The sequence below is a fragment of the Alternaria arbusti genome, assembly GCF_024043155.1.
Source record: "Alternaria arbusti strain BMP 1465 chromosome Unknown scaffold_22, whole genome shotgun sequence".
Classification (NCBI taxonomy): domain Eukaryota; kingdom Fungi; phylum Ascomycota; class Dothideomycetes; order Pleosporales; family Pleosporaceae; genus Alternaria; species Alternaria arbusti.
Genome location: NW_026249962.1, coordinates 114,642 through 136,731, shown reverse-complemented (window position 1 = coordinate 136,731; position 22,090 = coordinate 114,642). Strand labels below are relative to the sequence as shown.

At 53.4% G+C, this 22,090-nt stretch overlaps 7 protein-coding genes across 7 annotated transcripts; 2 read left to right on the top strand and 5 right to left on the bottom strand.

Moving 5' to 3' along the window:
• Positions 1–492: 492 nt before the first annotated feature.
• Positions 493–916, top strand: J4E86_010452 (uncharacterized protein; the record flags this gene model as incomplete). The annotated part of the gene is made up of 2 exons (XM_051450951.1): positions 493–789; positions 854–916. The coding sequence occupies 2 exons, from the start codon at positions 493–495 to the stop codon at positions 914–916; spliced, it is 360 nt and encodes a 119-aa protein (XP_051297848.1).
• Positions 917–1,443: 527 nt separating this feature from the next.
• Positions 1,444–1,995, bottom strand: J4E86_010451 (uncharacterized protein; the record flags this gene model as incomplete). Its single annotated transcript, XM_051450950.1, has 2 exons — positions 1,444–1,613; positions 1,710–1,995. The coding sequence occupies 2 exons, from the start codon at positions 1,993–1,995 to the stop codon at positions 1,444–1,446; spliced, it is 456 nt and encodes a 151-aa protein (XP_051297847.1).
• A 237-nt stretch (positions 1,996–2,232) lies between these two features.
• On the top strand, positions 2,233–3,714 carry J4E86_010450 (uncharacterized protein; the record flags this gene model as incomplete). The annotated part of the gene is made up of 2 exons (XM_051450949.1): positions 2,233–2,724; positions 2,827–3,714. The coding sequence occupies 2 exons, from the start codon at positions 2,233–2,235 to the stop codon at positions 3,712–3,714; spliced, it is 1,380 nt and encodes a 459-aa protein (XP_051297846.1).
• A 767-nt stretch (positions 3,715–4,481) lies between these two features.
• Positions 4,482–5,492, bottom strand: J4E86_010449 (uncharacterized protein; the record flags this gene model as incomplete). Its single annotated transcript, XM_051450948.1, has 1 exon — positions 4,482–5,492. One exon carries the CDS (start codon positions 5,490–5,492, stop codon positions 4,482–4,484), a length of 1,011 nt encoding a protein of 336 aa, XP_051297845.1.
• A 326-nt stretch (positions 5,493–5,818) lies between these two features.
• Positions 5,819–7,440, bottom strand: J4E86_010448 (uncharacterized protein; the record flags this gene model as incomplete). The annotated part of the gene is made up of 2 exons (XM_051450947.1): positions 5,819–6,642; positions 6,843–7,440. 2 exons carry the CDS (start codon positions 7,438–7,440, stop codon positions 5,819–5,821), a joined length of 1,422 nt encoding a protein of 473 aa, XP_051297844.1.
• A 4,021-nt stretch (positions 7,441–11,461) lies between these two features.
• On the bottom strand, positions 11,462–13,192 carry J4E86_010447 (uncharacterized protein; the record flags this gene model as incomplete). The annotated part of the gene is made up of 1 exon (XM_051450946.1): positions 11,462–13,192. The coding sequence occupies one exon, from the start codon at positions 13,190–13,192 to the stop codon at positions 11,462–11,464; it is 1,731 nt and encodes a 576-aa protein (XP_051297843.1).
• A 7,567-nt stretch (positions 13,193–20,759) lies between these two features.
• Positions 20,760–21,910, bottom strand: J4E86_010446 (uncharacterized protein; the record flags this gene model as incomplete). Its single annotated transcript, XM_051450945.1, has 5 exons — positions 20,760–20,996; positions 21,073–21,453; positions 21,505–21,570; positions 21,615–21,846; positions 21,894–21,910. 5 exons carry the CDS (start codon positions 21,908–21,910, stop codon positions 20,760–20,762), a joined length of 933 nt encoding a protein of 310 aa, XP_051297842.1.
• Between the last annotated feature and the right edge of the window lie 180 nt (positions 21,911–22,090).

Below are 22,090 nucleotides of genomic sequence, written 5' to 3'. Positions count from 1 at the left end.
CGTCGCAGCGGCTTGAGGCGTATACGATCGTAGGTTAGGAGGAAGACGGCGGTGTCTCGGGGGAGGGCGGTAGCTACATCGCACTGTGTAAGCGCTCGTCGAAAGGCGTCGCCATAATGAGGGCGTCGGGGTAAAGTATGTACTTCACCCTCGTCGACGCATACCCCACTTCGGATATCCTACACCAAAACATTAGCTCGCCTCCCTCTCAATAGGAGCAGGCAGTCCTCCCAGCCTCGCTGAATACCGCCGTCACCGTCACTACGCGTAAAGCGCTCAACAATAGCGAAGCCAGACCGTCGCCAAACGCAGTCTTGGCACCCCCAAATCGCCCACATAAAAGCTCGAAAACCAGCTTCCCCAACACCCCAAACCAGCACCAACAAGCCCATCACCATCATCACAACAAGCTCAATTACTACTACCACCACCACTACTACTACCACTACAAACCCACCTCCCTCCTCACCCCCGCATCTCTATCAACCAAAGATGGAAAACTTCACCATCAACCTCTCCAACCTCCACGTCCCCTCCCTCGCGGAGTTCCCGCACCTACCGCCCGCCTCCGACTCCGTGGCGCAGAAGCGCCTCTACTGGTTCTTCCGCGGCCTCGAGGAGATGGCGAGCAAGCTGTACGAGCGCATCGAGATGTACCAGCACCTGGAGGAGACGCTGGGCGAGGAGGAGGAGGCGGAGCTCGAGGAGCTGAACAAAGGGGTTTTGGTGGTGTTGGCTGCGGTCAATTGGGCGGGCAGGCTGTATGGTGGGGATGAGTATGAGGATGCGGTTTGAGTGGTAAGTTTCATTGTGGGTGTCATGAATTGGTGCGGTTTTACTAATTCGGCTTCAGGTTTTGCGGAGTTTCGGGCGGCATTGGTGGGCGGGCGGGCGCGAGAGGGGAAGAGGCGTTTAGGAATGTGTTTTGATACCCAGGTTCTGTTTTTTTGGTGGGCGTTTAGGCTGGTGGTGGGATTGAGGAGGGGGGGTTAGTAGATGCGGCAGCTATGATGAGCGTAAGTCCGCGAATGAACTTGATTACTCTTGCATTTTGACTTGTCATTGATATCTTGTACCTGGGATGTATTCAATGTTTTTGCGTTGGACTATTGCTTGTTGTCGGATGCTACGTAGTCATCATGTACCATTGACACACTCGAGAACACCAGTCTGAGGACACCATGTCTTCGGCTACATGCTTCATAGTCCTACGAAGCTCCTCGAACCTCACACTGACTACCTCCCCGCGGCACGATCCACAAACTTCTATTACATAAGAATACATCGAAGGCATACAGGCCTCACTTAACGATTCGAAAGATATCAGTCCATTTCAGAGCAACTTCAATTCCAACAACCAGATACCAGGGTATCACAATCCAAACGCCTCCGTGTTCCCTCAAACCCCCAAATCCGCATGCCCATGTCCAAGAAGACCCCAGCTTACTTCCTACCCTCCCCGTCCCCCTCAAACATCCACCTATCATCCTCCAAACTAGCCACCTTCTTCTTCAGACTACTCTTCAACGCAGCCCGAATCTCTTCTTCCACAGCAACAGCATCCCACTGTGCGTTTGTCTTGCCGTAGAGTTGTATCATTTCGTTTTCTTGCTCTGTTCACATGCACATGTCAGCATTTCCTATACCCATTTCACACCAGTCTCCGTCTTCTCGATCGGAGAATGGGAATGGGAGTGGGATCAACATACCACCCTCCTCATCCCCCTCACTGCCCACACCCATTTCCCTGTACACAGGCGCCGGCGCTTTGACAATGTATTCACCGATGTCGTCGCGCTCGACGAACTCGTCTTCGGTGGGTTGCATGAAGATGTCTTGTTCTATTTCGCGGCTGTCGGGGCGGATGGAGGGTGCGGCTTGGTTCTGGCGTCGCGCGGGTTGTTGTTGCGGTTGTGCCTGTTGTTGTTGGGCGGTGTGGGCGGCGAAGATGTTGCGGCGGGTTGTTGGGGGGAGGCGGATTGCGCGGTTGTCCATGGTGGTTTGGTTGTATGGGGGTATGGGGTTGAACAGGTATTTTGTTCGGAGAGGTGTAGGGCGGGATGTTGAGTGAGGTTGGATGTCGATGGTGTTTTGGGTTTGGTGGGATGAATGGCGCGCCGTAGCTAGTCAGGTACAAGGGTTTGGTGGGGGCGGCTGGGGTTTGGCATTGCGACACTCCCGCGGCGAAACCTGAGGCGCGTCTTCGTGACACCCACAGCAAACAACTACATCATGGCTTCTACGGATCTTCCTGCGCAATCGCCAAGCCCACCGGCGGACACGAAGGACCGATCGCCGCCTCGGAAACGACCCAGAACTCGCGCGCCTCCGAAAGCAGCTGCTCCAGCCTCGACTACGGCGACGAATACAGACATGCCGACTGCTAAGAGCGCGGCTCCGGGGCCTGATACGCCAGTTCATCGGTTCTCGATACAGCCTGTCAACCGCTTCCGCGGTGCGTCGGCCAAGATAAAGCGCCCTCGCGAAGTCGCACATTTCTCATACGACGACAACCACGAGTACCAGCATGATGAGTCGGGCATCAACTACTACATACCACCTCCAATGGGCGCAGATCTGAAGGACGGCTTCGAGACGTTCAAACACTATGAAGACAAGGAAGATCCCCATCTGGACAGTCTGCTGAGGGCGCTCATGGAAGACAAGACGGGCAAGGAGGAAGTTAAAGCCGACTTCATGACCTGGCGAGGCATGATGACCAAGGTATGTTGAAGCAGGCCGGCACAAGACATAGTAAGGTAAGCGAATCCAGCTTTCTTACCTTGCTGCTGCTTTTCCTCAAGATCAATTCCTAACAACACCCAGATCATGACCGCCCCCTTCGACAACTTCGCCGAATTCAGCATGTTCGCAACCCGCCACAACAACACAATCTACATCGAAGAAGACTTCCCCTCCCGAGCCGCCGACCGCGCAGCAGAAAGCACGCGCCCACCTCCCCGTCACCAGCACCCCGACCAGCAATCGCGCGAAATGATGACATACTGGGGTTACAAATTTGAGAAACTCGCACTCATACCCACCCTACCTCAAAACACACCACGAGCAGAGATCGAGCGGTCCCAGAAAGGCGTCGTATCGAACCACGCGCAACACTGCTCCATCGTTCACACATCCTTCGGACCTCATAGCTTGATCCTAGGCGGTGAAGTCGACGGCCTTCTTGCACCCAAACCCACGAACCCGGATGAGCAGGTACAATGGGTCGAACTCAAAACAAGCGAAGAGCTCCCTCCCCCTCGCCAACAACAACACCGCGACATCCTCAAATTCGAACGCAAGCTCCTCAAATTCTGGGCCCAGTCTTTCTTGCTCGGCGTACCTAAAATCACCGTGGGCTTTCGGAGTAAAGCTGGCATTTTGAGAAGTCTGCAGACGTTTAATACGCATGAGATACCGGGTATGGTACGTCAGGGCACGAATTGCTGGGATGGCAATGTGTGTATTAATTTCGCGACGGAGTTCCTGGGATGGCTGAAAGGGGTTGTGGTGGGGGAGGGTGTTTGGAGTATTGTGCTGAGGAAGAAGAGTGGGGTTGTGGAGGTGAGGAGGGTGGGTGATGGGACGGGGGATATTGTTAGTAAGGAGTTCAAAGTGTTTAAGAGTAAGGGGTCTGAAGTTGGGCAGGACGGTGAAGAGGAAAGCGAGGCGCAAAAGGATGGAGATGCTGCGGAGCGCGTTGCGACATCTTGAATGCATGTCTCGCCTGTGGCTCTAGGAGACGTTTCGTGAATACGTTACTGTCCAATCTAAAGCGCGAAGTTGTTCATCCCATCACATGCAACAACGAATCCATGGTTGGCATGAGACATCCACCAGCACACAACCACCACGATCCCAAGTTTTAGCTTCGACTTTTCCCTTTTTATCCACAACCAGCCTGCATCGATCCCCAATCCACACTAGAACTCAGCTATCCCTCACCCACATCCAGAAACATCCAACACCAGACTACTCCATCCCCTCCAACCTTCGCACTTCGTCTCAGACAACCCCAAGTTACACCCCAAACCCCCACAATGCCACCCACCCACCCCACCTCCGCACAGCGTCCCCGTCTCCGTACCCGCCGCTTCATCCCCACCCCCTGCATCCACACCGAAGCCCGGCTACTCAACCCTGATATTTTGCAATTCGTGGACAAGGCATCATCAGCCCTCAGCATCGCACATGGAATAGCACAGCGCGTCCTCCAGCTTCAGCATATCGAAAACTTGTTTGAGCGGCGGGACAGAGCGGTGGAGACGCAGAGGGATTTGATGAGGTGGATAGACGGCGTTAAGGTTGAGAGGGAGAGGGAAGAGGCTAGACGGGTGTGTGATGAGGTGGAGGGTGAATGGGAGGACGCGGGGGAGGGGGAGGGGGGGTGCTGAGAGGGGGAGGGGGGTGTGTGAACGTTGGTTAGGTTGAGGGAGGGGAAGAGATGGGAGGGATGGTATTGTTGTATACTCATTCTCCTACTACTTCCAAGGTTCTTCGCCCTCCAGCTCATCGATGTATGTCTCATCATCCATAGGTTCCCCTTGCACCCATCGCGCTGCCCATCGTCCTGTCTCTTCTCCCACTCTTTGCGTCCTACTAGCCGGTACGACATTCATCCCATGATTCGCATCGGTTACAACGACAAGCTGCGATTTCGCCGTCAGCTTATCCCTCGTTTCGTTCAGCGTATCGATGGGACACATGGCGTCTTCGTCGCCACTGATGAAGAGTATGCGGACAGTCTTCGGTAGATCGAGCAGGATTTGGTCGCGCAGATCTTCTTTTGGGCCGAAGAGTGGGTAGGAAACGAGTATGAGCTGTAAGTTCAACGCTTCTGCTTCTTTGTCGTCTAGCGAGGCGAGATGTTCGGTAGCAGCGATGACAGCAGCGCGCGCACCCATACTTCGTCCGCCTAGTAACAGTGTTTTTGATCCAGCCGTGTTCTCTTTTGCTCCCTTTAGTGCAGTCGATTGACTGGAGTTCAGCTCATCAATACATGCGTGGAAGCCCTTGGTCCGCGCTTTGAGGTTCATGGAGCCTTGGAAAGCGAGAATGGGGAGAGAAGAAGAGTATCCGGTGCAGAAGTTTACTACGGCGTCGGCGGAGAGTGTGCCGCCCGCGCCGTGAGTGAATATTAGGGTTGGTGATGGGCTGGATGACGATGATGTTGGAGTGTATTGGTGGCATTCGATTGGTTTCTTGACGAGGTCGTGCGTGATGGTGAGGTTTGTACGATTCTGAGGTTCTTGGTCTTTCTCTTCATCGGGCTGCGCGTCTGGCTCTGGTTCCGCATCCTTTTGTGAACGCTTCTTAGGCTTGGGCGCGCGCGTTTCTTTCGACACGGTTGGTTCGGCCTCGGGCGAGTCGATTGGTGAGTCTGGTAAGTCCTCCGCATCTCTTGTGTTTGTTCTAGCAGATGAGCGCGTGACACGCCTCTTGGGATCGGGTGTCGACGCCGAATCAGAGGTCTTTTGGCGTTTTGGCGGCATGTCTGCGATGGCTTGGATGTGCGCACTTGTTCGATTGCGACTTTTCTGATATCGCTCTCAAGTTAGACCTATTGCCGCCGACTGAAAGAAAGATAGAGTGAGGTTCGTTTGATGAGGACAGTCGTGTCTACCTCAGGGCCTCGTTCGCGCGTTGGAAGTTGCTGTGACGTAAGCGACGTTCAGCCTCCCAGCCACTTCCCAACCCCTGCACTACCTCACGTAACTGTCCACATTGGGAAGCAGCCTATCAATTGAAGTAACGCAACTAGATACTGGAACATCCCTCCATCATGTATGAGATATTGCCTGTTTCCCTGCTATGCCCATCATCTGCCATATCCAGCGCGCGTGGATGTTGTCGCTGAGGGCTTCTCCCCATTGGCTCCATGACGCAGATCTTTGTACCAGTGTTCCTTCACCTTTCGTTCGACCCTGTTCGGAAACTCCTCCATGATCCGACTCCATGAAGCCCCGTCGCTCCTCATTCTTTTTAGACACCTATCCTCCTCAGATGTCCACCACGGTTCTATCTTCGTCTCAGGTGCTCCATGTCCGACATCTGATGTGCTGTCGTCGTCGTTCTCTTCTTCTGCAGCATCGACGTCGCCATGCGCAACCTCGTCTTCTTCCTCGGCATTGTCATCATCCTCGAAATGGCTTGTTGATGCTACTCGATTTCTCCAGGGCGACTCGCTCTGGAGAGCGTTGTAATGTGCTATTGCGTCAGTAAAATTTGTCGGCACGTCAGAATCGAGTATGAGAGGGTAGTCGATTATGTCATTCGTGACAGAACGAGCTTTCATCCGTGACACCTTGTCATGTGTGCTTGTATGAGTCTCAGGCACCGAGCTTGCCTCTTCGCTGCCTACTTGATCCGCCTCTTCTCTACCTCGTTTCTTCGAAAGCATATGCTCAAGTTCCATAAGAGACTCTGGCAGCCTTATCGCTGCAGCTCTCGTTAGAACCTTGATGTCGTCGATTATATCGCTCAGCGGAATCATATAAACGTCGCCAAAGATGTCATCAGCCACTACCTGGCCGTAGGCCGATATGGGCTCACTGGGTCCACCTATCCGACGACCAAGACTTCGGGTCCAACCGGAAGTGACCCATGTACCAGATGCACCGTCTTGTATACTTTCAGAGGGATCTGTTTGGAACAGAACGTCAGCAAAGCTTTTGGTAGCTTACATGCGGAGTCATTACCTAGTGTGAGTATGTGTGCCGAAACGAAGTTGTGGCCCGACGGCGTCAAAATGATTGAGATATGCCGGGAAATCGTGCACTGAAGCACATGCCCTTCATTGAAACGTATCTGAGCCGGCTGTAGGTGCATGTCTCCTATCGTACCGAGCACGACCGATCTATATCTGATTGCGGTGTAGAGCGATGCAACCTCATTAGCACGAATGCGTTCGATCAGTGCCCAATCTCTGTCTCGGGCCTCACGAGAAAACGTAGCCTCCGCTAATATCATGCCCGTCCACGCTGGTTCACCTCTGGGTCCAATGAAGCTTTCGAGAAGACTCTGGCCACGACCTTTGGCGCTGTACTCTGGGATGCTGGTGAGATCATCTTCCGAATCACTTGAATCTGGAGAGGGCATCGATCCATCCCATTGGTCGTCTGACAATGGAGTATCAATCGCTGTCTGCGGGAGTACATGGCCCGCTGTCAAGCCATAAGTGGTCTCTGTGCCGTCCAAGTTGGTGACTAGAATGTATCCTCCTATCGCAGCCGAAGATGAGATGCCTTCATGCTTTATGTCAACCTTGGACGAGGACTGGAAGCCGTGCGAAGTGCTGTCGTGGTCGGCAGTTGAAAGACCTGAGGGTGTTCCCACACGGCTAGCATATTCGTCAGCCTTAGGCCGAGGCGCATGACCGACCACCACCACCTGGAAGCTTTCACGGCCGGGTTCGTCAGATTGGCATAGACGTTGGGCCATGTCTTGCTTAAAGAACTTCTCCGCTCTCTTTCTAACAAGCTCTGGACATAGCACAACGATCCAAGGCCGAGATGAGCTCTGTTCGTGTCCCAGAAACATCAGCCGAATAGCCGTGGGTCGATGCTCATGCCGACTTCTGCGCAGATAGGTAGCCAAAGGGCCAGAAAGGCGATTCATGACGTCCTCAAAACGGCTCTGTACCTCTTCGCTTACCGTCCGTTGGAATATGTGCATGCCGTGAATTGTATGAGAATGAAGAGATCCTGCTTCTGATACAATACGGGGTTGTTGAGGAGGCATCGTCGAAGCGGAGCTATTCGGGGTGGGCGCTACCGCTTGGGCTGACAGAGCACTAGGGCTTCCTGGTGGGCTTCTGTAGCCAGAATCTGTAGCAGAATCATTCTTCAGAACTTGCGATTGAGGTGGTGTGGGCCGCGGGGTCTCCATGTTGTCGGCGTGAGCATTCCAGGCGTGGAAATTTCGATATGTGGTGATAACCGGCGTGAGAATGATCTTATGAGGCGGTACGAGAAGGCCGCATACTCCGCACATCTGCGTCGCGACCGGTGAGCCGGAAAGATCAACCGTGGGCTGTGTGCATGCGTATCAGCTACTCGAATGGGCGCCGCTTGATGATTGGGCGCGCTCAGGACGAGTATGCACGTTGCGGATTCAACGCCCAATGAAGCTGCAGCCACTGACCTTAGGCTATGCATCGTCCGCCACGCAGCGTGAGTACATATAAGCGCATAATACTGCCTTCGAGCAAGCATAGCTGAGTGCTTCAAGCCAAGCTCTCGTTCGTCTTTGCTTACATCATCATATGGCTGAGGGAGTCGACTTTTTCCCCTTGCGATTTACGACCGACAGTGATTTGCAGGAATTGGGCCGGTGTTTGTGGGGGTGGCGGCTGTGTGGCCGTTGTAAAGGAGAACCGACATGTTTCGACGCGCAATGTTCCTGGGGCCGAGCGAAGCGACAGGCTGCTTTTTGGGCTCGTTACAAAACCTTGACGGCAACATACGTACCTGAGCTATACACTCCGCACCCAGCATTGAGGTCGCACGGCGACCTTTTGGACCTGATTCAGCTTATCCAAAGTCAGCCTCATAGCACGCGAGAACAGTTGATCCAGCACCATTTTGTGGGGCAGCGAACCAGCGATGCAGAAGTTCCTGCTATATCGGATCAACATCGCGCTGTGGATCTTGCAGCCAGCATATTGTTCTTGGTTGATTGCGGGATTACGCGCGAGCATGCTAATCTTCTGGAGGAAGGTAGCTCATCACTGCCATGGCGAGATACAGTGTCAGCGCATGACTTTCTTCTAGAAGCCTTTCCAAAAAGGCCCAGTTCTTCGATCGCATCCGGGAAGGAAAGAGTTGACTGGCCAAGCGTAGCCGCTGCTGTGAGTGCGAAGCAGCTGCGGAAGATGCTTGAAGTTGGCCTAGAAGCAACAACCGATCTGCGAAGTCATCTACTACTAGATCGTGGAAGAGGTGTACTGAAGATCTTCCACTGTACGGCGATGCTGAAAGAAGCTCTGTTAGTATCTGGAAGTCAACCGACAGCGTGTATGCTACCGCGACAGCTCATCTTGGAGGTGTTCGACACCATACATAACGTCTTGTTTCCCTCAGATCGTGAGTCACAGGCGCTTCTGTCGTCGCTTATTGCGAAACACGGTTTCGACGATGATCTCCTGAGATTCGAATCCTGGGATCATTATGGGCATAACGACACGTTACTATCGTATCCATACTTTGGCAACCGACTGGTGGAGCTCTACGAGGAACTGCAGAATCCAAAACCTCGTACTCGATTGGAGAGCTGGTTTGAGCGAAAGAGCGGCGGAAGATATATGTTGATGGCAACGATGATCGGGGTCTTCATCGCGGTAATCATTGGAATCCTAGGTCTCGGGATCTCCGGTTTCCAGGCTTACGTGTCGTACCAGCAGTGGAAGCACCCTGTAAAGGATGCATGAATTGAAGACAAGTGTTTCGAACGCGCAACAAGCGGTAACGGGCCTGTGGAGGCTTTCCCCGATGGTTTTCGGTGATGACACGATGAAGAGAAATGGGATGGTGGGGAAAAATGGGTGGCAGGGAGGAACAAGCGAGATGGCAGCCGCGCCCGCGCACGCGAAGCGGCTCCTCAAGATAGCACGTTGATCGTACTACTGTACGACTCACGCACGACAACGACTCACATACTTCATGCATCATGCATCATACACCACTGCGTCCGATACTTCCCTTGAGTGACAAGTATACTGAGTAGCTCCTATCTTTACAACGTATACTATGACTCGGGAGCCGGTCGGGACCCAGGTGCGGAATGACATTTCCGCGAAACCACCGAGATCCATTAGATGTATAGTCATCCTCATTTTACAAATTGTCGGTCAATGACAAGTGTAACAGTGTTGCCAGAAATCCGGTTTGACTTTGTTGAAACTTCCTCAATCATGCGAGGTATCACTGATCAGCCCTTGGCCATCACATCTGGGCATCACCAAAGACACGAAGCCGGTTTCCTACGGTACTCTGTAGGGCTAGGTACGGTACTTTGTGAAAAGAAACTCTTCGTATTCGTCTCCACGATGCCCGTTAAAGCAAGATGTTTCATGGCGATCTCAATAGAGGAATGCAAAGTCCCGAAGCGGAGTCCCCATTACTCGCCGGCCTTCGTATCGCACCCTCGAGTCGCCCTCCAGCTCTATGCAACGCAAACTTCCATCTCCATAGGCGGGATAAAGATCCGACGAATAGGAAGTCTACCCACAAAGGTGACTCGCAGCGATGCGCCGGCACGAACAATTTACGTCTCAACTGCCATTGCCAAGCACTAGCACATAGGCGTCCAACTCCTCCCTTCCAACAACCCGCGCCATCTTCCCTCAATGTATATACATTTACCCGTCCTAAGGATCAAGATCCCACTCGGATCTATTCCAAGCCACCCCGTCCTGCACAGCATTCTCGCACAGAATGCCAGGTTCAGTAATCCCTTTGTTAACCCACAATGGCCCTTGCTGCTCGCTTCCAAGGTTCGCTACTGATTGGCCCGGCTACCGCAGCTCGCGAATCGAGATCCTTTCATCGATGTGCAATGCAGATAATGATAACGGCAGACGGGGCGTTGCGGCACCGGCTAGTCGAGATGTGATAGCGATGATGTGATGATGGTCGTTATTCATTAACGGAGGGTTCCCCGGCGAGCTGGGTTGGACTGCGCAGCGGCATGTGATGTTATGCCGTGTCTTTTAGCGTAGGAATGCGGCGTAGTGATGATTTTGTGATCATTCTTGAGGTGAGAATTCCATGTTCGGGTCGTTAAGAAGTCGATTTCTAGGATAGCCATGTAGTTATCGTGTTTCGAGGTTAGGTTTGCAGGAATAGTCGTACGATTGCGCAGCCCAAGCCGAACCGTTGAGAACAACGTATGATAATGCACCGGGTGGATGCATGCGATTTGTTGAGTGAGGTCATTGAAGCACAGTGTTGGATAATGTTATTGATTTATTTGATTCGTCGCGCGTATCCGCAGTGTTTAGGGTTAAGTGGTTGCTACTATGGAGCACTAGCTACATGCATCGGGTTATAGTTGTACAAGGGTATGGCGGTAATGGAGAAGCAGAACAACGCGAACAAGAAGAGATTCATGCAATGCAGTGCGACTAGGTATCGTAGACGACCATGCGGAATAGAGGAAATAAGGTGCTTTTGGTATTAGAGCCACCACAAGAGACAGAATGAATGAAACACGTATACAGAATTCCAGTAACATAAACAAGGAGAGCGAAAGATCCAACTCCGACTGTATCCATAAGGAAAGTGGGTAACCAGTTACCGCGGGGTGCCAACATGCAGGTATTGAACAAATACCGCCTTCGCCAAAGGAAATGTCGCTAAGGGGGTATCGCAACCAAATCATCCTCCATGAATGTCTCGTATATGCTCTGTAGATCGTGGGTATATCTCGATAAATGTGTGAAATGATGCAATGCGACGGCACCCTAATAACCATGGGGCGCGTTAGATGTGTACTTTTGCTCGGGGGCGTACTTCTGGTCCGTCACGTAATAAGAGTGAGGATGGGGAGCCGCAGGGAATTGCGGCGCGTTGAATGGCTGCACGGCCACAGGCGCTGAAGCCCTCCTTTGTTGGTCGGGTTGCGATCCGGGGACCTGAGCGTGATGAGGACCGACTGGCGAGTCTTGGGAGGGCAAGGCATGAGCGTCGAAACCCGCGGACTGAGGTAGAGCGTACGGAGCTGGTTGCGGCGTCTGGTATGCCGAGGTGGGCTGAGTATACGAGGTCGCTGATGTGGCCGACGGAGGGTCGAAAGAGTAGTGACGCGCAGACTGTGGTTGCGGCGCATAGTGCGAGGATGGAGCAGCGTGTGAGGAGTACTGCGAGCTTGCGGAATGTGGGGAAGAATATTGCTGGGGAGATGGCGGATGCGTGAAGTGCTGCGAGGGAGGCTGCTGGACGGAGTATTGATGTGCCGGTTGGTGGGCCGAGAATGGAGGCGCGGCATAATGTTGGGGGCTGTGGTGACTAGAGCCATACTGGGACACCTGAGGCCCATGCCAGTAGTCGGGAACTGTTAGGTGGAGAGGAGCATGTGTCTGGAGCTGGCCCTGTGCGCCGATTGACTGGGTAACAGCTCCAAGAACGTGGTGCTGGACATGGCTGGGCTGGATGTGGTGTGGGTAGCCAGCTACCAGGGGCATGTCTTTGCTCTCTTCATCTTCAAGACTGACCTTCCAGCCATTCAGAAGCTCCGGTCTTGGCTGAATGTCGGCTAGCTTTGGGTCCTGGAATGGCCGCTTCAACTTCCCGCTGACGACGTCCTCGAGACTGTAGTAGGAGATGACGTGGTGGTGGGTACCCTGGTACTTGACTGAGATAGTCTTCTTCATCAGACCGCCCTCCTTGAACTCATAGCTGTCGATGAGGGAGCCACAGAATCGTCGCTGTTGGTCGGGCGTCAAGCTTTGGGCGAAGTTGGCGTAAACCTTGTTCATGGAGTCGACATCGCCTGGCAGGGACGCGTCGAAGGCTGAGTTCTCGTATTCGTCCTCGGAGTTCTCCAACACTTCACCAGTCTTGGACCTCATTGGGCCGTTGTTCTCCTTGCGCTTCCTCTTGGTACCGCACGATGGGTTGAGGGCCGACTTCTTCTCTTCAGGCTTCAAAGCTCGCACCAGCTGGCGATATATGAGGCAGTTGTTCATCACCCGACTTGGGGACCAGTGCACAGCATCGGTCCATCGTTTGATACCGGAAGCGTTCTCCTCGTACACCAAGACGGTTCCAGAAGTGAGCATCTCTGCGCGTTCCTTATCATGCGGCCTGCGGCTGATATGGCTGAGACGGCCTTGAAGTGCGGCCTCCACAACGGTCATGGCATCTTTGGTGGTATCGAGGAATCCCTGCCACGTAGGCTTAAAAGCCGGTTGTGCTTTGACCATGTTACCTGTAACCTGGGGCCTTGGTGGTGGTGGTGTGCTAGTTGCGGTCGAGAGGACGCGAGATGTAGCGATAGACTGATTGCGAGATGGTTGACGAACTTGCTGTTGCATCGAGGGTGTGAAGCTGGCGTACATGGAAGGATCGAACATATTCGAGTACGCAGGTTGTTGAGCGGTCGGTTGTTGAGGCCAGTTCCACGAATCTGTGTCTCCATAGCCCTCCACCTTTTGCACGCCACCTAGGGACATATCATGTCCAAAGGGAGGCATCGTCAGAGTCGATGCCCGGATACCTTGCAACATGGGGAAAAGTAGTGTTGGATAGTTTCGACTCCGTTAATGGATTGGCTTATTGAAGCTGGTCCGGAAAGTAGAAGCTGGTTAAGCACTTATAACAGCAAAATCATCCGCTGTAGCTGGTTAGCGCATGGAATCAAGCTTGATTGAACAAGAACTTACCAGTGTCGATGTTGCAATAAATGAGTGTTGTCGAGAGTGGATGCGAACGGTGTTGATGATGTTGGATGGGCGGGACGAAAGGCGGGGCAGGTGCGTTGACGATGCAGATGGATAGCTGTGCCGACTGCAGTCTGTGATCTCGCTTACAGAGAGGAGAATTATGCGTTGGTCGTTATGATGGGTTGCAGCGGGAGTGGAGGAACTGTATAAAGGGTCAGAAATTGTTTGGATAGTCTCCAAGCCACATGGTGGTAGAGGGGCGGGACTGTGCACGTACTGGCGCTGCAGATGCAAACAACGATACGGAGAATGTAGCTCGCCGACAGGAGGTACCAGAGAGTGGTCCAGGGAACGGGTACAACTATGTATAATTGGGGGTTAATATCGATGCGTCGGCGAATTGCGAAGCAACCAGGATGTTAGGGTAGGCAGGCCCTGGGACGATAATAGGGAGTGGAGGTAATAGTAGCAACGGCGGCATCAGCCAGCGGACATGGACATGGCTCCTTGGGATTTGACGCTATCCAGCCTATGACAGCTAGGATGGGCTGTCGGAGATAATTGGCGACTCCTGGCAATGACTCTGATGGATGGGGCAGGTCAAGCGTGAGGGAATATGCACGACTTGCGACAGAGCACGAAGGCAATACGTCGTGATGGAGTGCCTGGGAGGGAAACGCTTGTCTCCGGCGGCCATGACACACTGCGAGACTGGCCGCTAGGAAGGCTTTACCTGGTTAGGATGGCAGACAGTTGATGGCCACAGTAGCGCAGCGATCGCCCCCTGCCTCGCGCACTGCTAGGCCCTGGACGGAGACACTGGACATGTGAGGCAGTCCTGCTGGGGATGTTCGCCTCCAGCCATCCGCCAGTTCGTGGGTCTGGCCCATGAGACGATCAACGCACACAAGCAGCCTTCCCTGCGCCCACTCCACCGTCGCCCACCGCACCATTGCCAGCTAAACTAGTGCGCCATGACTCCGCAGCTGCCAGGGCCTGACGTTAGGACAGCGTAAGCTTCATGTTCCTGGACGGCGGCCGCTGGTGAGGCAGCACGCGAAACTCTTTTCATCCCGCAACGTCCTGGACCCAGAAACGGCCGTCCGAATGCATTGAGGAGGAGTATCGGGTCAGCATGAGCAATGCGGGCCTTCCGCGTGGCTTCAGCAGGCCCGAAGTCGGTCGGATGCTGAGGAAGCGGTGCGGAGATGGCCAAGAGAGCAGGATGCAGCCGGAACAAGGCACAGCGCAGACGTCCAGCATGGCGACTGGGATGCGATTATGCGAATCCGAAAGAGACTAAGCGTCATGAGCAGAGTGGCCAAGGACCACGCACACTGGTCTAATCATCGCGGATCCGGGACGGTGCGCTATGTTTCACACGGTCGCGTCTGCTCTGTGGCCCTGCCCAGCAGCCCCAGCTGTTGTCGACCAACCCCTACATCAAAGGTTCGCTGCGACCATGCAAACGTCAACGCCGCACCACCGTCGGTTGGGGTACCCAGGGCGATGAAAAATCTCCCGAGAATTGCGCATCTCCGCGCGCGTTGCGTTGGGTATGGCTCAGTCGTCGCACATTCGCCTTGCGTCCGCGAAGGGCATCGCTTGATCAAGTGACGACCGAACGCAGCCTAGCGTGCACGTGCCGGTATGATGTCCTTCCCCTCATCCTGGAGAGAATCATGCACGCCCATCACACTCCATCTGAAAAATTGCACCGCTCAGCACGCCGTGACCTGCGAACTTCTCCAATAGTCTGTGTGAGATGCGTCTACCGTAAGCCTGAGATTTGCAGCTATGTTTTCTTCCACACAAGCACCCACCGTGGAGTTGTGGGGTCACGGCTTCCGCTGCCACCCATTCATACGCCTCAGAATCCGCTGCTTCGACTGCGATGCGATGCGACTGCATTTGGAGACGTCTTCAGGCGGTTTGACGCGGGGCTGGCAATGACGACAATGCAGCCGATACGTGACGACCAAGCGGGTCCTGGTGCATTCGCAGCAACAGAACTGCATAGCCTACTGCAGAGGCACCTCGGTGACTGACGCGCTATCCTTGCCCTGAGGGCCAGGGATAGAGCCGCGTCTGCTCTCCCCAGACGTGCGCTTCAGCCTTGATCGTCCCTTGCAAGCTCACCAGGTGAGTTATCATCTAGTCAGGAACGTCATCTATAGCCGATGATGTGCGGTGTGCCGATTAGCCAGACACTGGACGGCGCTATCAATTCCGGTCCGCAGCCAGGCTTGTGAGGCGCGAGTCAGTGCTGTCCTGCAAGTCACGCACTTCGCCCTTTTCGGCCGGGCGGCATTGCAGATATCATCCTCGTTCGGTTAGGGTGGGCATCACTTGTCTCCGTGCGTTAGCATCGCTCTCTTTGGAGGCTTGCTGACACCGCGCCTGACAGCAACCAGGTTTCAACGGCTATCGCTAGATGCTAGGAGGTCGCATTGAGGAGACGACTGCATTCTGGCCACGCCCGAGAGGAATCGACTAGACATGTGCTAGCTGTCCGCTGGCCTCCAGTGTCTATCACCGACAATTGATAGCTGGGGGACGCATGTTCGCCAATTGTGGCGCGCCCCTCCAACGCATTGCTCAGACTGGGAACATCGTTGCTTTGCAAGCTCTTAAACAAAGCAAATATAGGTCCCGGACATATATACAACCAGCATCGACTCAGGCCGCACGTTCGCAGTCGGTCGTTGATCAGTGAGTCCACTCTCAACCTGGAATCAGGTCATCAGGTTATCGTAGACTGTACTAACCTAGTCCTCCTTGTCCTGTTCGCGTTTCAATTGCAATAGCGCTGACCTGGATTAGTTTTTTTACTCTCCAATACACGTGCTCATTCGTGTCGCTATGGTCTGATTTTCTCGCAACGAGACCTATCGCGTCCACTGCTAACCGCGCTATTCTTACTGCTATGACCAGAAGTTCAGCTGCGCCCACGAATCGTCAAGTCATGACAAGACATGTACCTTGTCGCTTTCGAGGCAGGCTCTTGTGGATAGCTCATTGAGTCTGCGCCAGCGTCTCGCCTGCCCCGGATTGTTCCCGAGGCGCAGGTGGCAGCGAGTGTGACTTCAGTTGCGCGGGTAGGCGAAAGTCGGCTACGATCAGCACAACTTGGATGATGTGATGTCTTTGCACATCAACCGCGACGCGCTAAACACACAGCAGGGTCTTGTTGCGTACGGTACGATCACGGCTCAGTCGCAAATACCGCATCGATCCTACTTTTGGAGTGGACACGATGACTGCGATGGTGCCATGTAACATTCTGCAGCATCTGCTCGACCATCACACCGACGCGCAAATGCACAGCGGCGTCACGATAATCCTTCCATGTAGCCTGTATCACGTGTCGATATCAGCCTCGGTTTTCATCGCCCGTTCCGGCACCGAACGGCGTCGCGGTTGGAAAGGAAAAAGCGACTCAACGTCTCCTTGTCGCGAACGCCAACTTGAGTCAGCATGCTCAAAGTCCAGATCCTGTTTCGTTAACGTTGAGAAAGCCGGCATGCCTTCGACCTGGGAGAAACATCATGACGATCAAGCCCTCCCGGCGTTCAGTCTACCTAGGATCACCCCCGACATGTTCTATTGACTGATAGTGTACCTTGGCGCTATCCGCGGCGAGATCCACCCTCAGCATCCATTTACTCCTCGTGTTGGGCATTTTCGCAGGTCGGCAAGCTCCATTAGACCTACTTCCACACTGCACAGGTGCGCAAATGGGTGCACATGACGGGGATGATCTACACCGGAAGATGAGGTCCCTGGACGATCCTGGAGATCCGGATCGTACGGATATTTCCTGCTAGCAATGCGCTAAGCGGCTATCTTCCGCGGAGCGCAATGAATGCGAACATCGTGTGCGGCGAACTCCTCCCCAGGGACCAGAGGGAAAGCTTGTTTCGGGGCTACCTCGGCCAATGTCGAGTCCTCATTTGTCAAGCGTCGTGGAGGGGTCCGGCCCGCGCAGCTGTAGTCGAAAATGTAAGTGCGGGCGCCACGTGAACTTGGTTGCACACCCAACCTGCAGTTTTATTCTCCTGAGATTAACTCCAGCGCAGGACTTATTCGCCCCGTTGCAGTAGCATCCGGAGCATTAATCGATGTTTCATCCATGACCCTGCCTGGGCGCTGTAGGCGGACGTTCAAGCGGACGGCACCCACGACTATCGACTCGCCGGACTTGTAACTAAGGACATCGTCTGTTGCACAGTTTCGTGGCACCTGACATTCCCGTAACTCCCGCTGTTGGCTTCATACGACGTTACCTGTCTCGTCGCTTGCACCTCGGCACAACATCCAGGAACATCACTTCACCCATCATGCGTCACAAACGGCGGCGCTGTTTCTTTATCGTGTGGCTTCAAGCACGCCGTCGGTACCCTTAAACATCACGGCTTTCATCCGCCATGGCGTATTGCGATTGGCCAGCTAGCTGCTAGCACATCAATAGATCGTCTAACATTGCCGTAGAACAACGCCACCACACACCGTCAGTTTTCGATTGTGCTGTCAGTTTGGGCCAAGATATGGGCTTGCCAAAGTTGCCCGGGAGGTCATACTGTAACCCCAACTGAGAAAGCACCCTCACCCTGTCAATGACTCAACGATGCCTGAGGGCTGGACTTTCTCTCAGCGGCGCCTGCAACGTCACTGTCTAGTTACCTCATACCTTCTGGATCTACTGGAGGCGACTAGCCATGTGCTACGTTCTCGTGTTCAACAGTTTCACTAACCGGCTGTATCCTTAACTTTGTCGCCCTGATGTTCAGCCTCGTGGTTTTTGAACGAATGAGCTCCGGCGGGGATATAATCCGAATGTTGAATTAATCCTATTCGCACAATGGACTCTCGATTATCGACGAAATTTCCTGCAGTATGGTACGACTTTGCACCAGCACTGTTTCAGCCCACTGCCAGTTGGTAGCCGCATTGAATTGCATGCTCCACTGTCTCTAACGTCGAACCAGACTCGTGTGCTGCAAGTGCAATACATTGCGGAATGACGTGCGTTAGAAACCTTCCTGGCGCAGAACTTCGTGTAGCAGGATAGACGAATCCACTCAACAAGATCGGAGACATCTGCCAAACCCGGCGAATTTTCGAGACAGACATCAAGTCCGCATTCGTACGTACAAGCGCGGCAAGATCACGCACTTGAGCTGTCAGCTTTTCACTACTGTACTATGACCGTTGCTTCACTACTGCTCCGCCGTTGAAGATGTCGGCCTAGACTAAGTAGCCCAGGAACATGCCCTTCTGACGAAGTTTGTTCAGCCACCAGTCCACAGCCCCTCCAAAAAAGTGAGCTCGTCACAGAGGTTCGCTCACGCCCGCACCGCAAACGCAAGGGACACGCTGTTTCACCAGGCGGGCCACTCCGTATTCAAAAATCCTTCAGGGCGTCTAGACACGGATCCGCGAGGTCTTCCCGACTACCTCTACTCCAAGGCCCTTATGCGGTTGACGTTGTGTGCGCGGATCAAGAGACAGCCTTAGCGGGCCTTTCCGCCCTGGATGCTCATCACGGTCTCACCACGTTCATCCGTGTATTTCTTCATGTTGGTTTGAACTAACTAGGAAACTTGGTTGTTTCAGACATCTTTGCCACGTGGGATGAAGGTGGAAATTGCGGGGAGCTGGGTCGGACAGAGCGAAACTGACTCATTCAGCAATGACATCCACACACTTCCAGCGGAGCAGTTGGCCGATGACGATGGTAGTCTGCTACCGATCATTTTCGGCTTGGCGAAAGACGAAGAACATCCGATTCGGACGACTGTGGTGCGGTACTAAGCTACAACGCCACGACGAATCTCGATGACAGCCCTAAAATCTAGGCACGCTACATCGTATTATGCAACACCAAGCTGCACCGCTCACGATGCGTCGATATGAGGAAACATCCGCGAGCTGCACGGCAATACGCTCTCGCATATACACACCAATCAGGAAGCTGCCAGCAATCTTATCTCCACGAAGCTCTATTCTGTCCTCTCGATCGCTGCAAGGGGTCTGGTCCGGTAGGTTTGATCGAAGCCGAAAGTTTGACCACTGCAGGCATTGCATGATCGAACACTTCGGTGCGGACCGTTTGTCTGGACAGGACATCCGCAAGTTACGTGTCAACCTTACCACCCACCATGCTGCACAGCTCGCAATCCTGCAGGTAATTAAAGTCTTTAATGATGCCATGATGATCACTACGCAACATTTAGCGGCGCCGTTGGTCTGCTCTTTGAAACAACTCCGATGCTGCAAGATGTGCAGGAGCGATCTGGGCACCTAGATGAGAGAGCTGGATATCGATACCCTGCGCGTGCGTCTCCCCCAACGAAACGCTTGCAGAAATGATTGGGCACCAGTGCGACATACCATCAGATACCCCATTGCCTCTTGGAGTAATGCCGGGACATCCTCATCTCCCATTCCAAGCTTGTGGATGCCCCAATGTGGTCGAGCAAACAACGAGCATCCTTACATATCATGCCCAACAACGCCCAACAGGGCCAGCACGTTGGAACTTGTTGAGAAGAGTCACAAAACCGGTTGCAGTCGTGAGGGGTGGCACCCGCACTGGTTGTTTAGGGCTGACTGTGTAGCACTCGTTTCGTTCATGATCAGCAGATAAACGGTTGCTGATCTCGCCGAGAGAAGGACCGAAGAAGCCGTTGGATTGACATGGGGAGGCTTCGCGCCGTCCACGGTTTTTTGGCTTATCTCGGGGGATCTGTGACTGGGGTTTTGCAAGATTGTCTCTGGTCGCGATCTCTGCGGTGTTACTTTTTGGGGTAATGGCGCTGTTGGAGCTCGCACAATGCACGCAATCGGGACGTTGTGGTCAGTCAGCCAATACAGGGGATGAGGCAATAAATAGTGATGCTGAATGCGGGTGCATGGAGCAGTGCTTGAGCCGCGTCGTTCATGCTGGGTTGAGCGGCTCCAGCTGCAATGAATGGCTGACGAACCCCGCAAGGGAATGCGCGTTCGCTCTTACAGGCGCTGGACGCGCACTGCAACGTCTCCCGGGAAGCTGCCTTCGCAATGTGGCATCCATTTGCCCGCGATAGCGTAGTCCCTTTGGGAGTTCCGTTCCTCTGGAGCCTCATTCTTTTTCGAACCGCTCTCCTCCGTTGGCATGCTAACTGCCGTGTTCGCCCAAAGTCTGACATAAGATCAATGTGAGCATGATCAGTGCACGTGGGAGGTGGCAATCGCCCCTTTTCGCATCCCTTTCACAGTGCATGGCGAGATTGAATACGTGTGGTTGCGAGAGACGTAGCGTATTGATATTGGGCATTTGTACATAGTGAGTGTTGGTGGCGATACATGTCCGCAGCAAGTAAAATGGATGACGAGATTACCAAGGCGAGGGCACTTTCGACCCTTCGCCCAAAACGTCGGTTGATGCGACGGATGAGCTTCCTGGCCTTCCTAGCATTCTGCCATGCGCTTCTAGGAGTTTCTCCTGACAGAAGGCGATGAGCCTCTGGCGAAACTCAGGATTGTAATGTGTGCATAGCTCGTAGTGATCACAGTCGGCTACCATCATCTGTTCGTTTGGCAAGCCAATCTTGGCTAATTCGTAGGTAACGATCTATAGCATATGTTAGAATCATATATGGCCAATATACATTGTTCGTGGTGTGATGTGTAATCTTCTTATGACATACCACATATTTTTCCGCTTTCCATCTTCGTCCAAGTAACTTGTGCTCTTCCACTTGCATTGCCTTGCTCTCTCGGCCATCCCAAATTGATAACACAGGCAGGTCAGGACGGTGTGCACGGATATACGTGTCGAACTCTTCAGAGAGTAGGCGGAGATACACATTTTGGAGATCTAGATCCAGCAGCTTCCTATCGATGCTTTTTGTCCTTCTCGAAGTAGGTGGTCTTGTCACGAGGCCCATGATGTTCTCATGATCTGCTATATTCTCGGACGTAAGATGGGGTGTTCCAAGAAAGATGACGCCGACTGTGTTGTTGACGAGATTCTGATGCCATTGGGACGGAAAGCCTCGGAGCTCAGGACTACTAGACTTCCAGAAGAACTGGCCATCGTCAGCTTCATCTCTTCTTGATCCTTGGTTTAATAAACTCACATCTTTGATGAATATGCCTCCGATACCGTGGCCCAGAAAAACCATGGGTATGGACATTGCCTTCGTCTATCATCAATTAAGGCTCCGGCCTCTGTAGCATGGCGACTTACATTATTTTCTTCGCGATATTCGTAGATCAGCTGCATCATGGCGTGCGAACTGTCCCTGACTTGAGTCCACCGATTGAAGTCTTTCCCATTGACTGGTAAGCCATGTTCAAGTACGAGGACTTGTATATTCATGTAGTGTTTGGTGAGATCGCGCACAAGTGGCTCATCGCTAAAGCCATCTATACTCCAAATCTCGACGGCAGGATCACCCGTGCCTGGTACGATAACGACACTACACTTATGTTAACAGAAAGATCTCTCGTTCCAGGCCTCACTTACAATGCGTCAGGCTCCATCGTATGCGTGAGGTCGTTTGGCAAGCCCAGAGGCCTCAGCGTGCAGGCTTTTTGACGAATAATGGACGGATCTTTTGACCACGCCGGACTCATGGGGCTGGCACTGGCACTGTCTAAAGACAACTGAGAGAACGGCATCGCCCTAGTCCAATGGCCGCTAGGCGCCCTTGGGGATGTGTC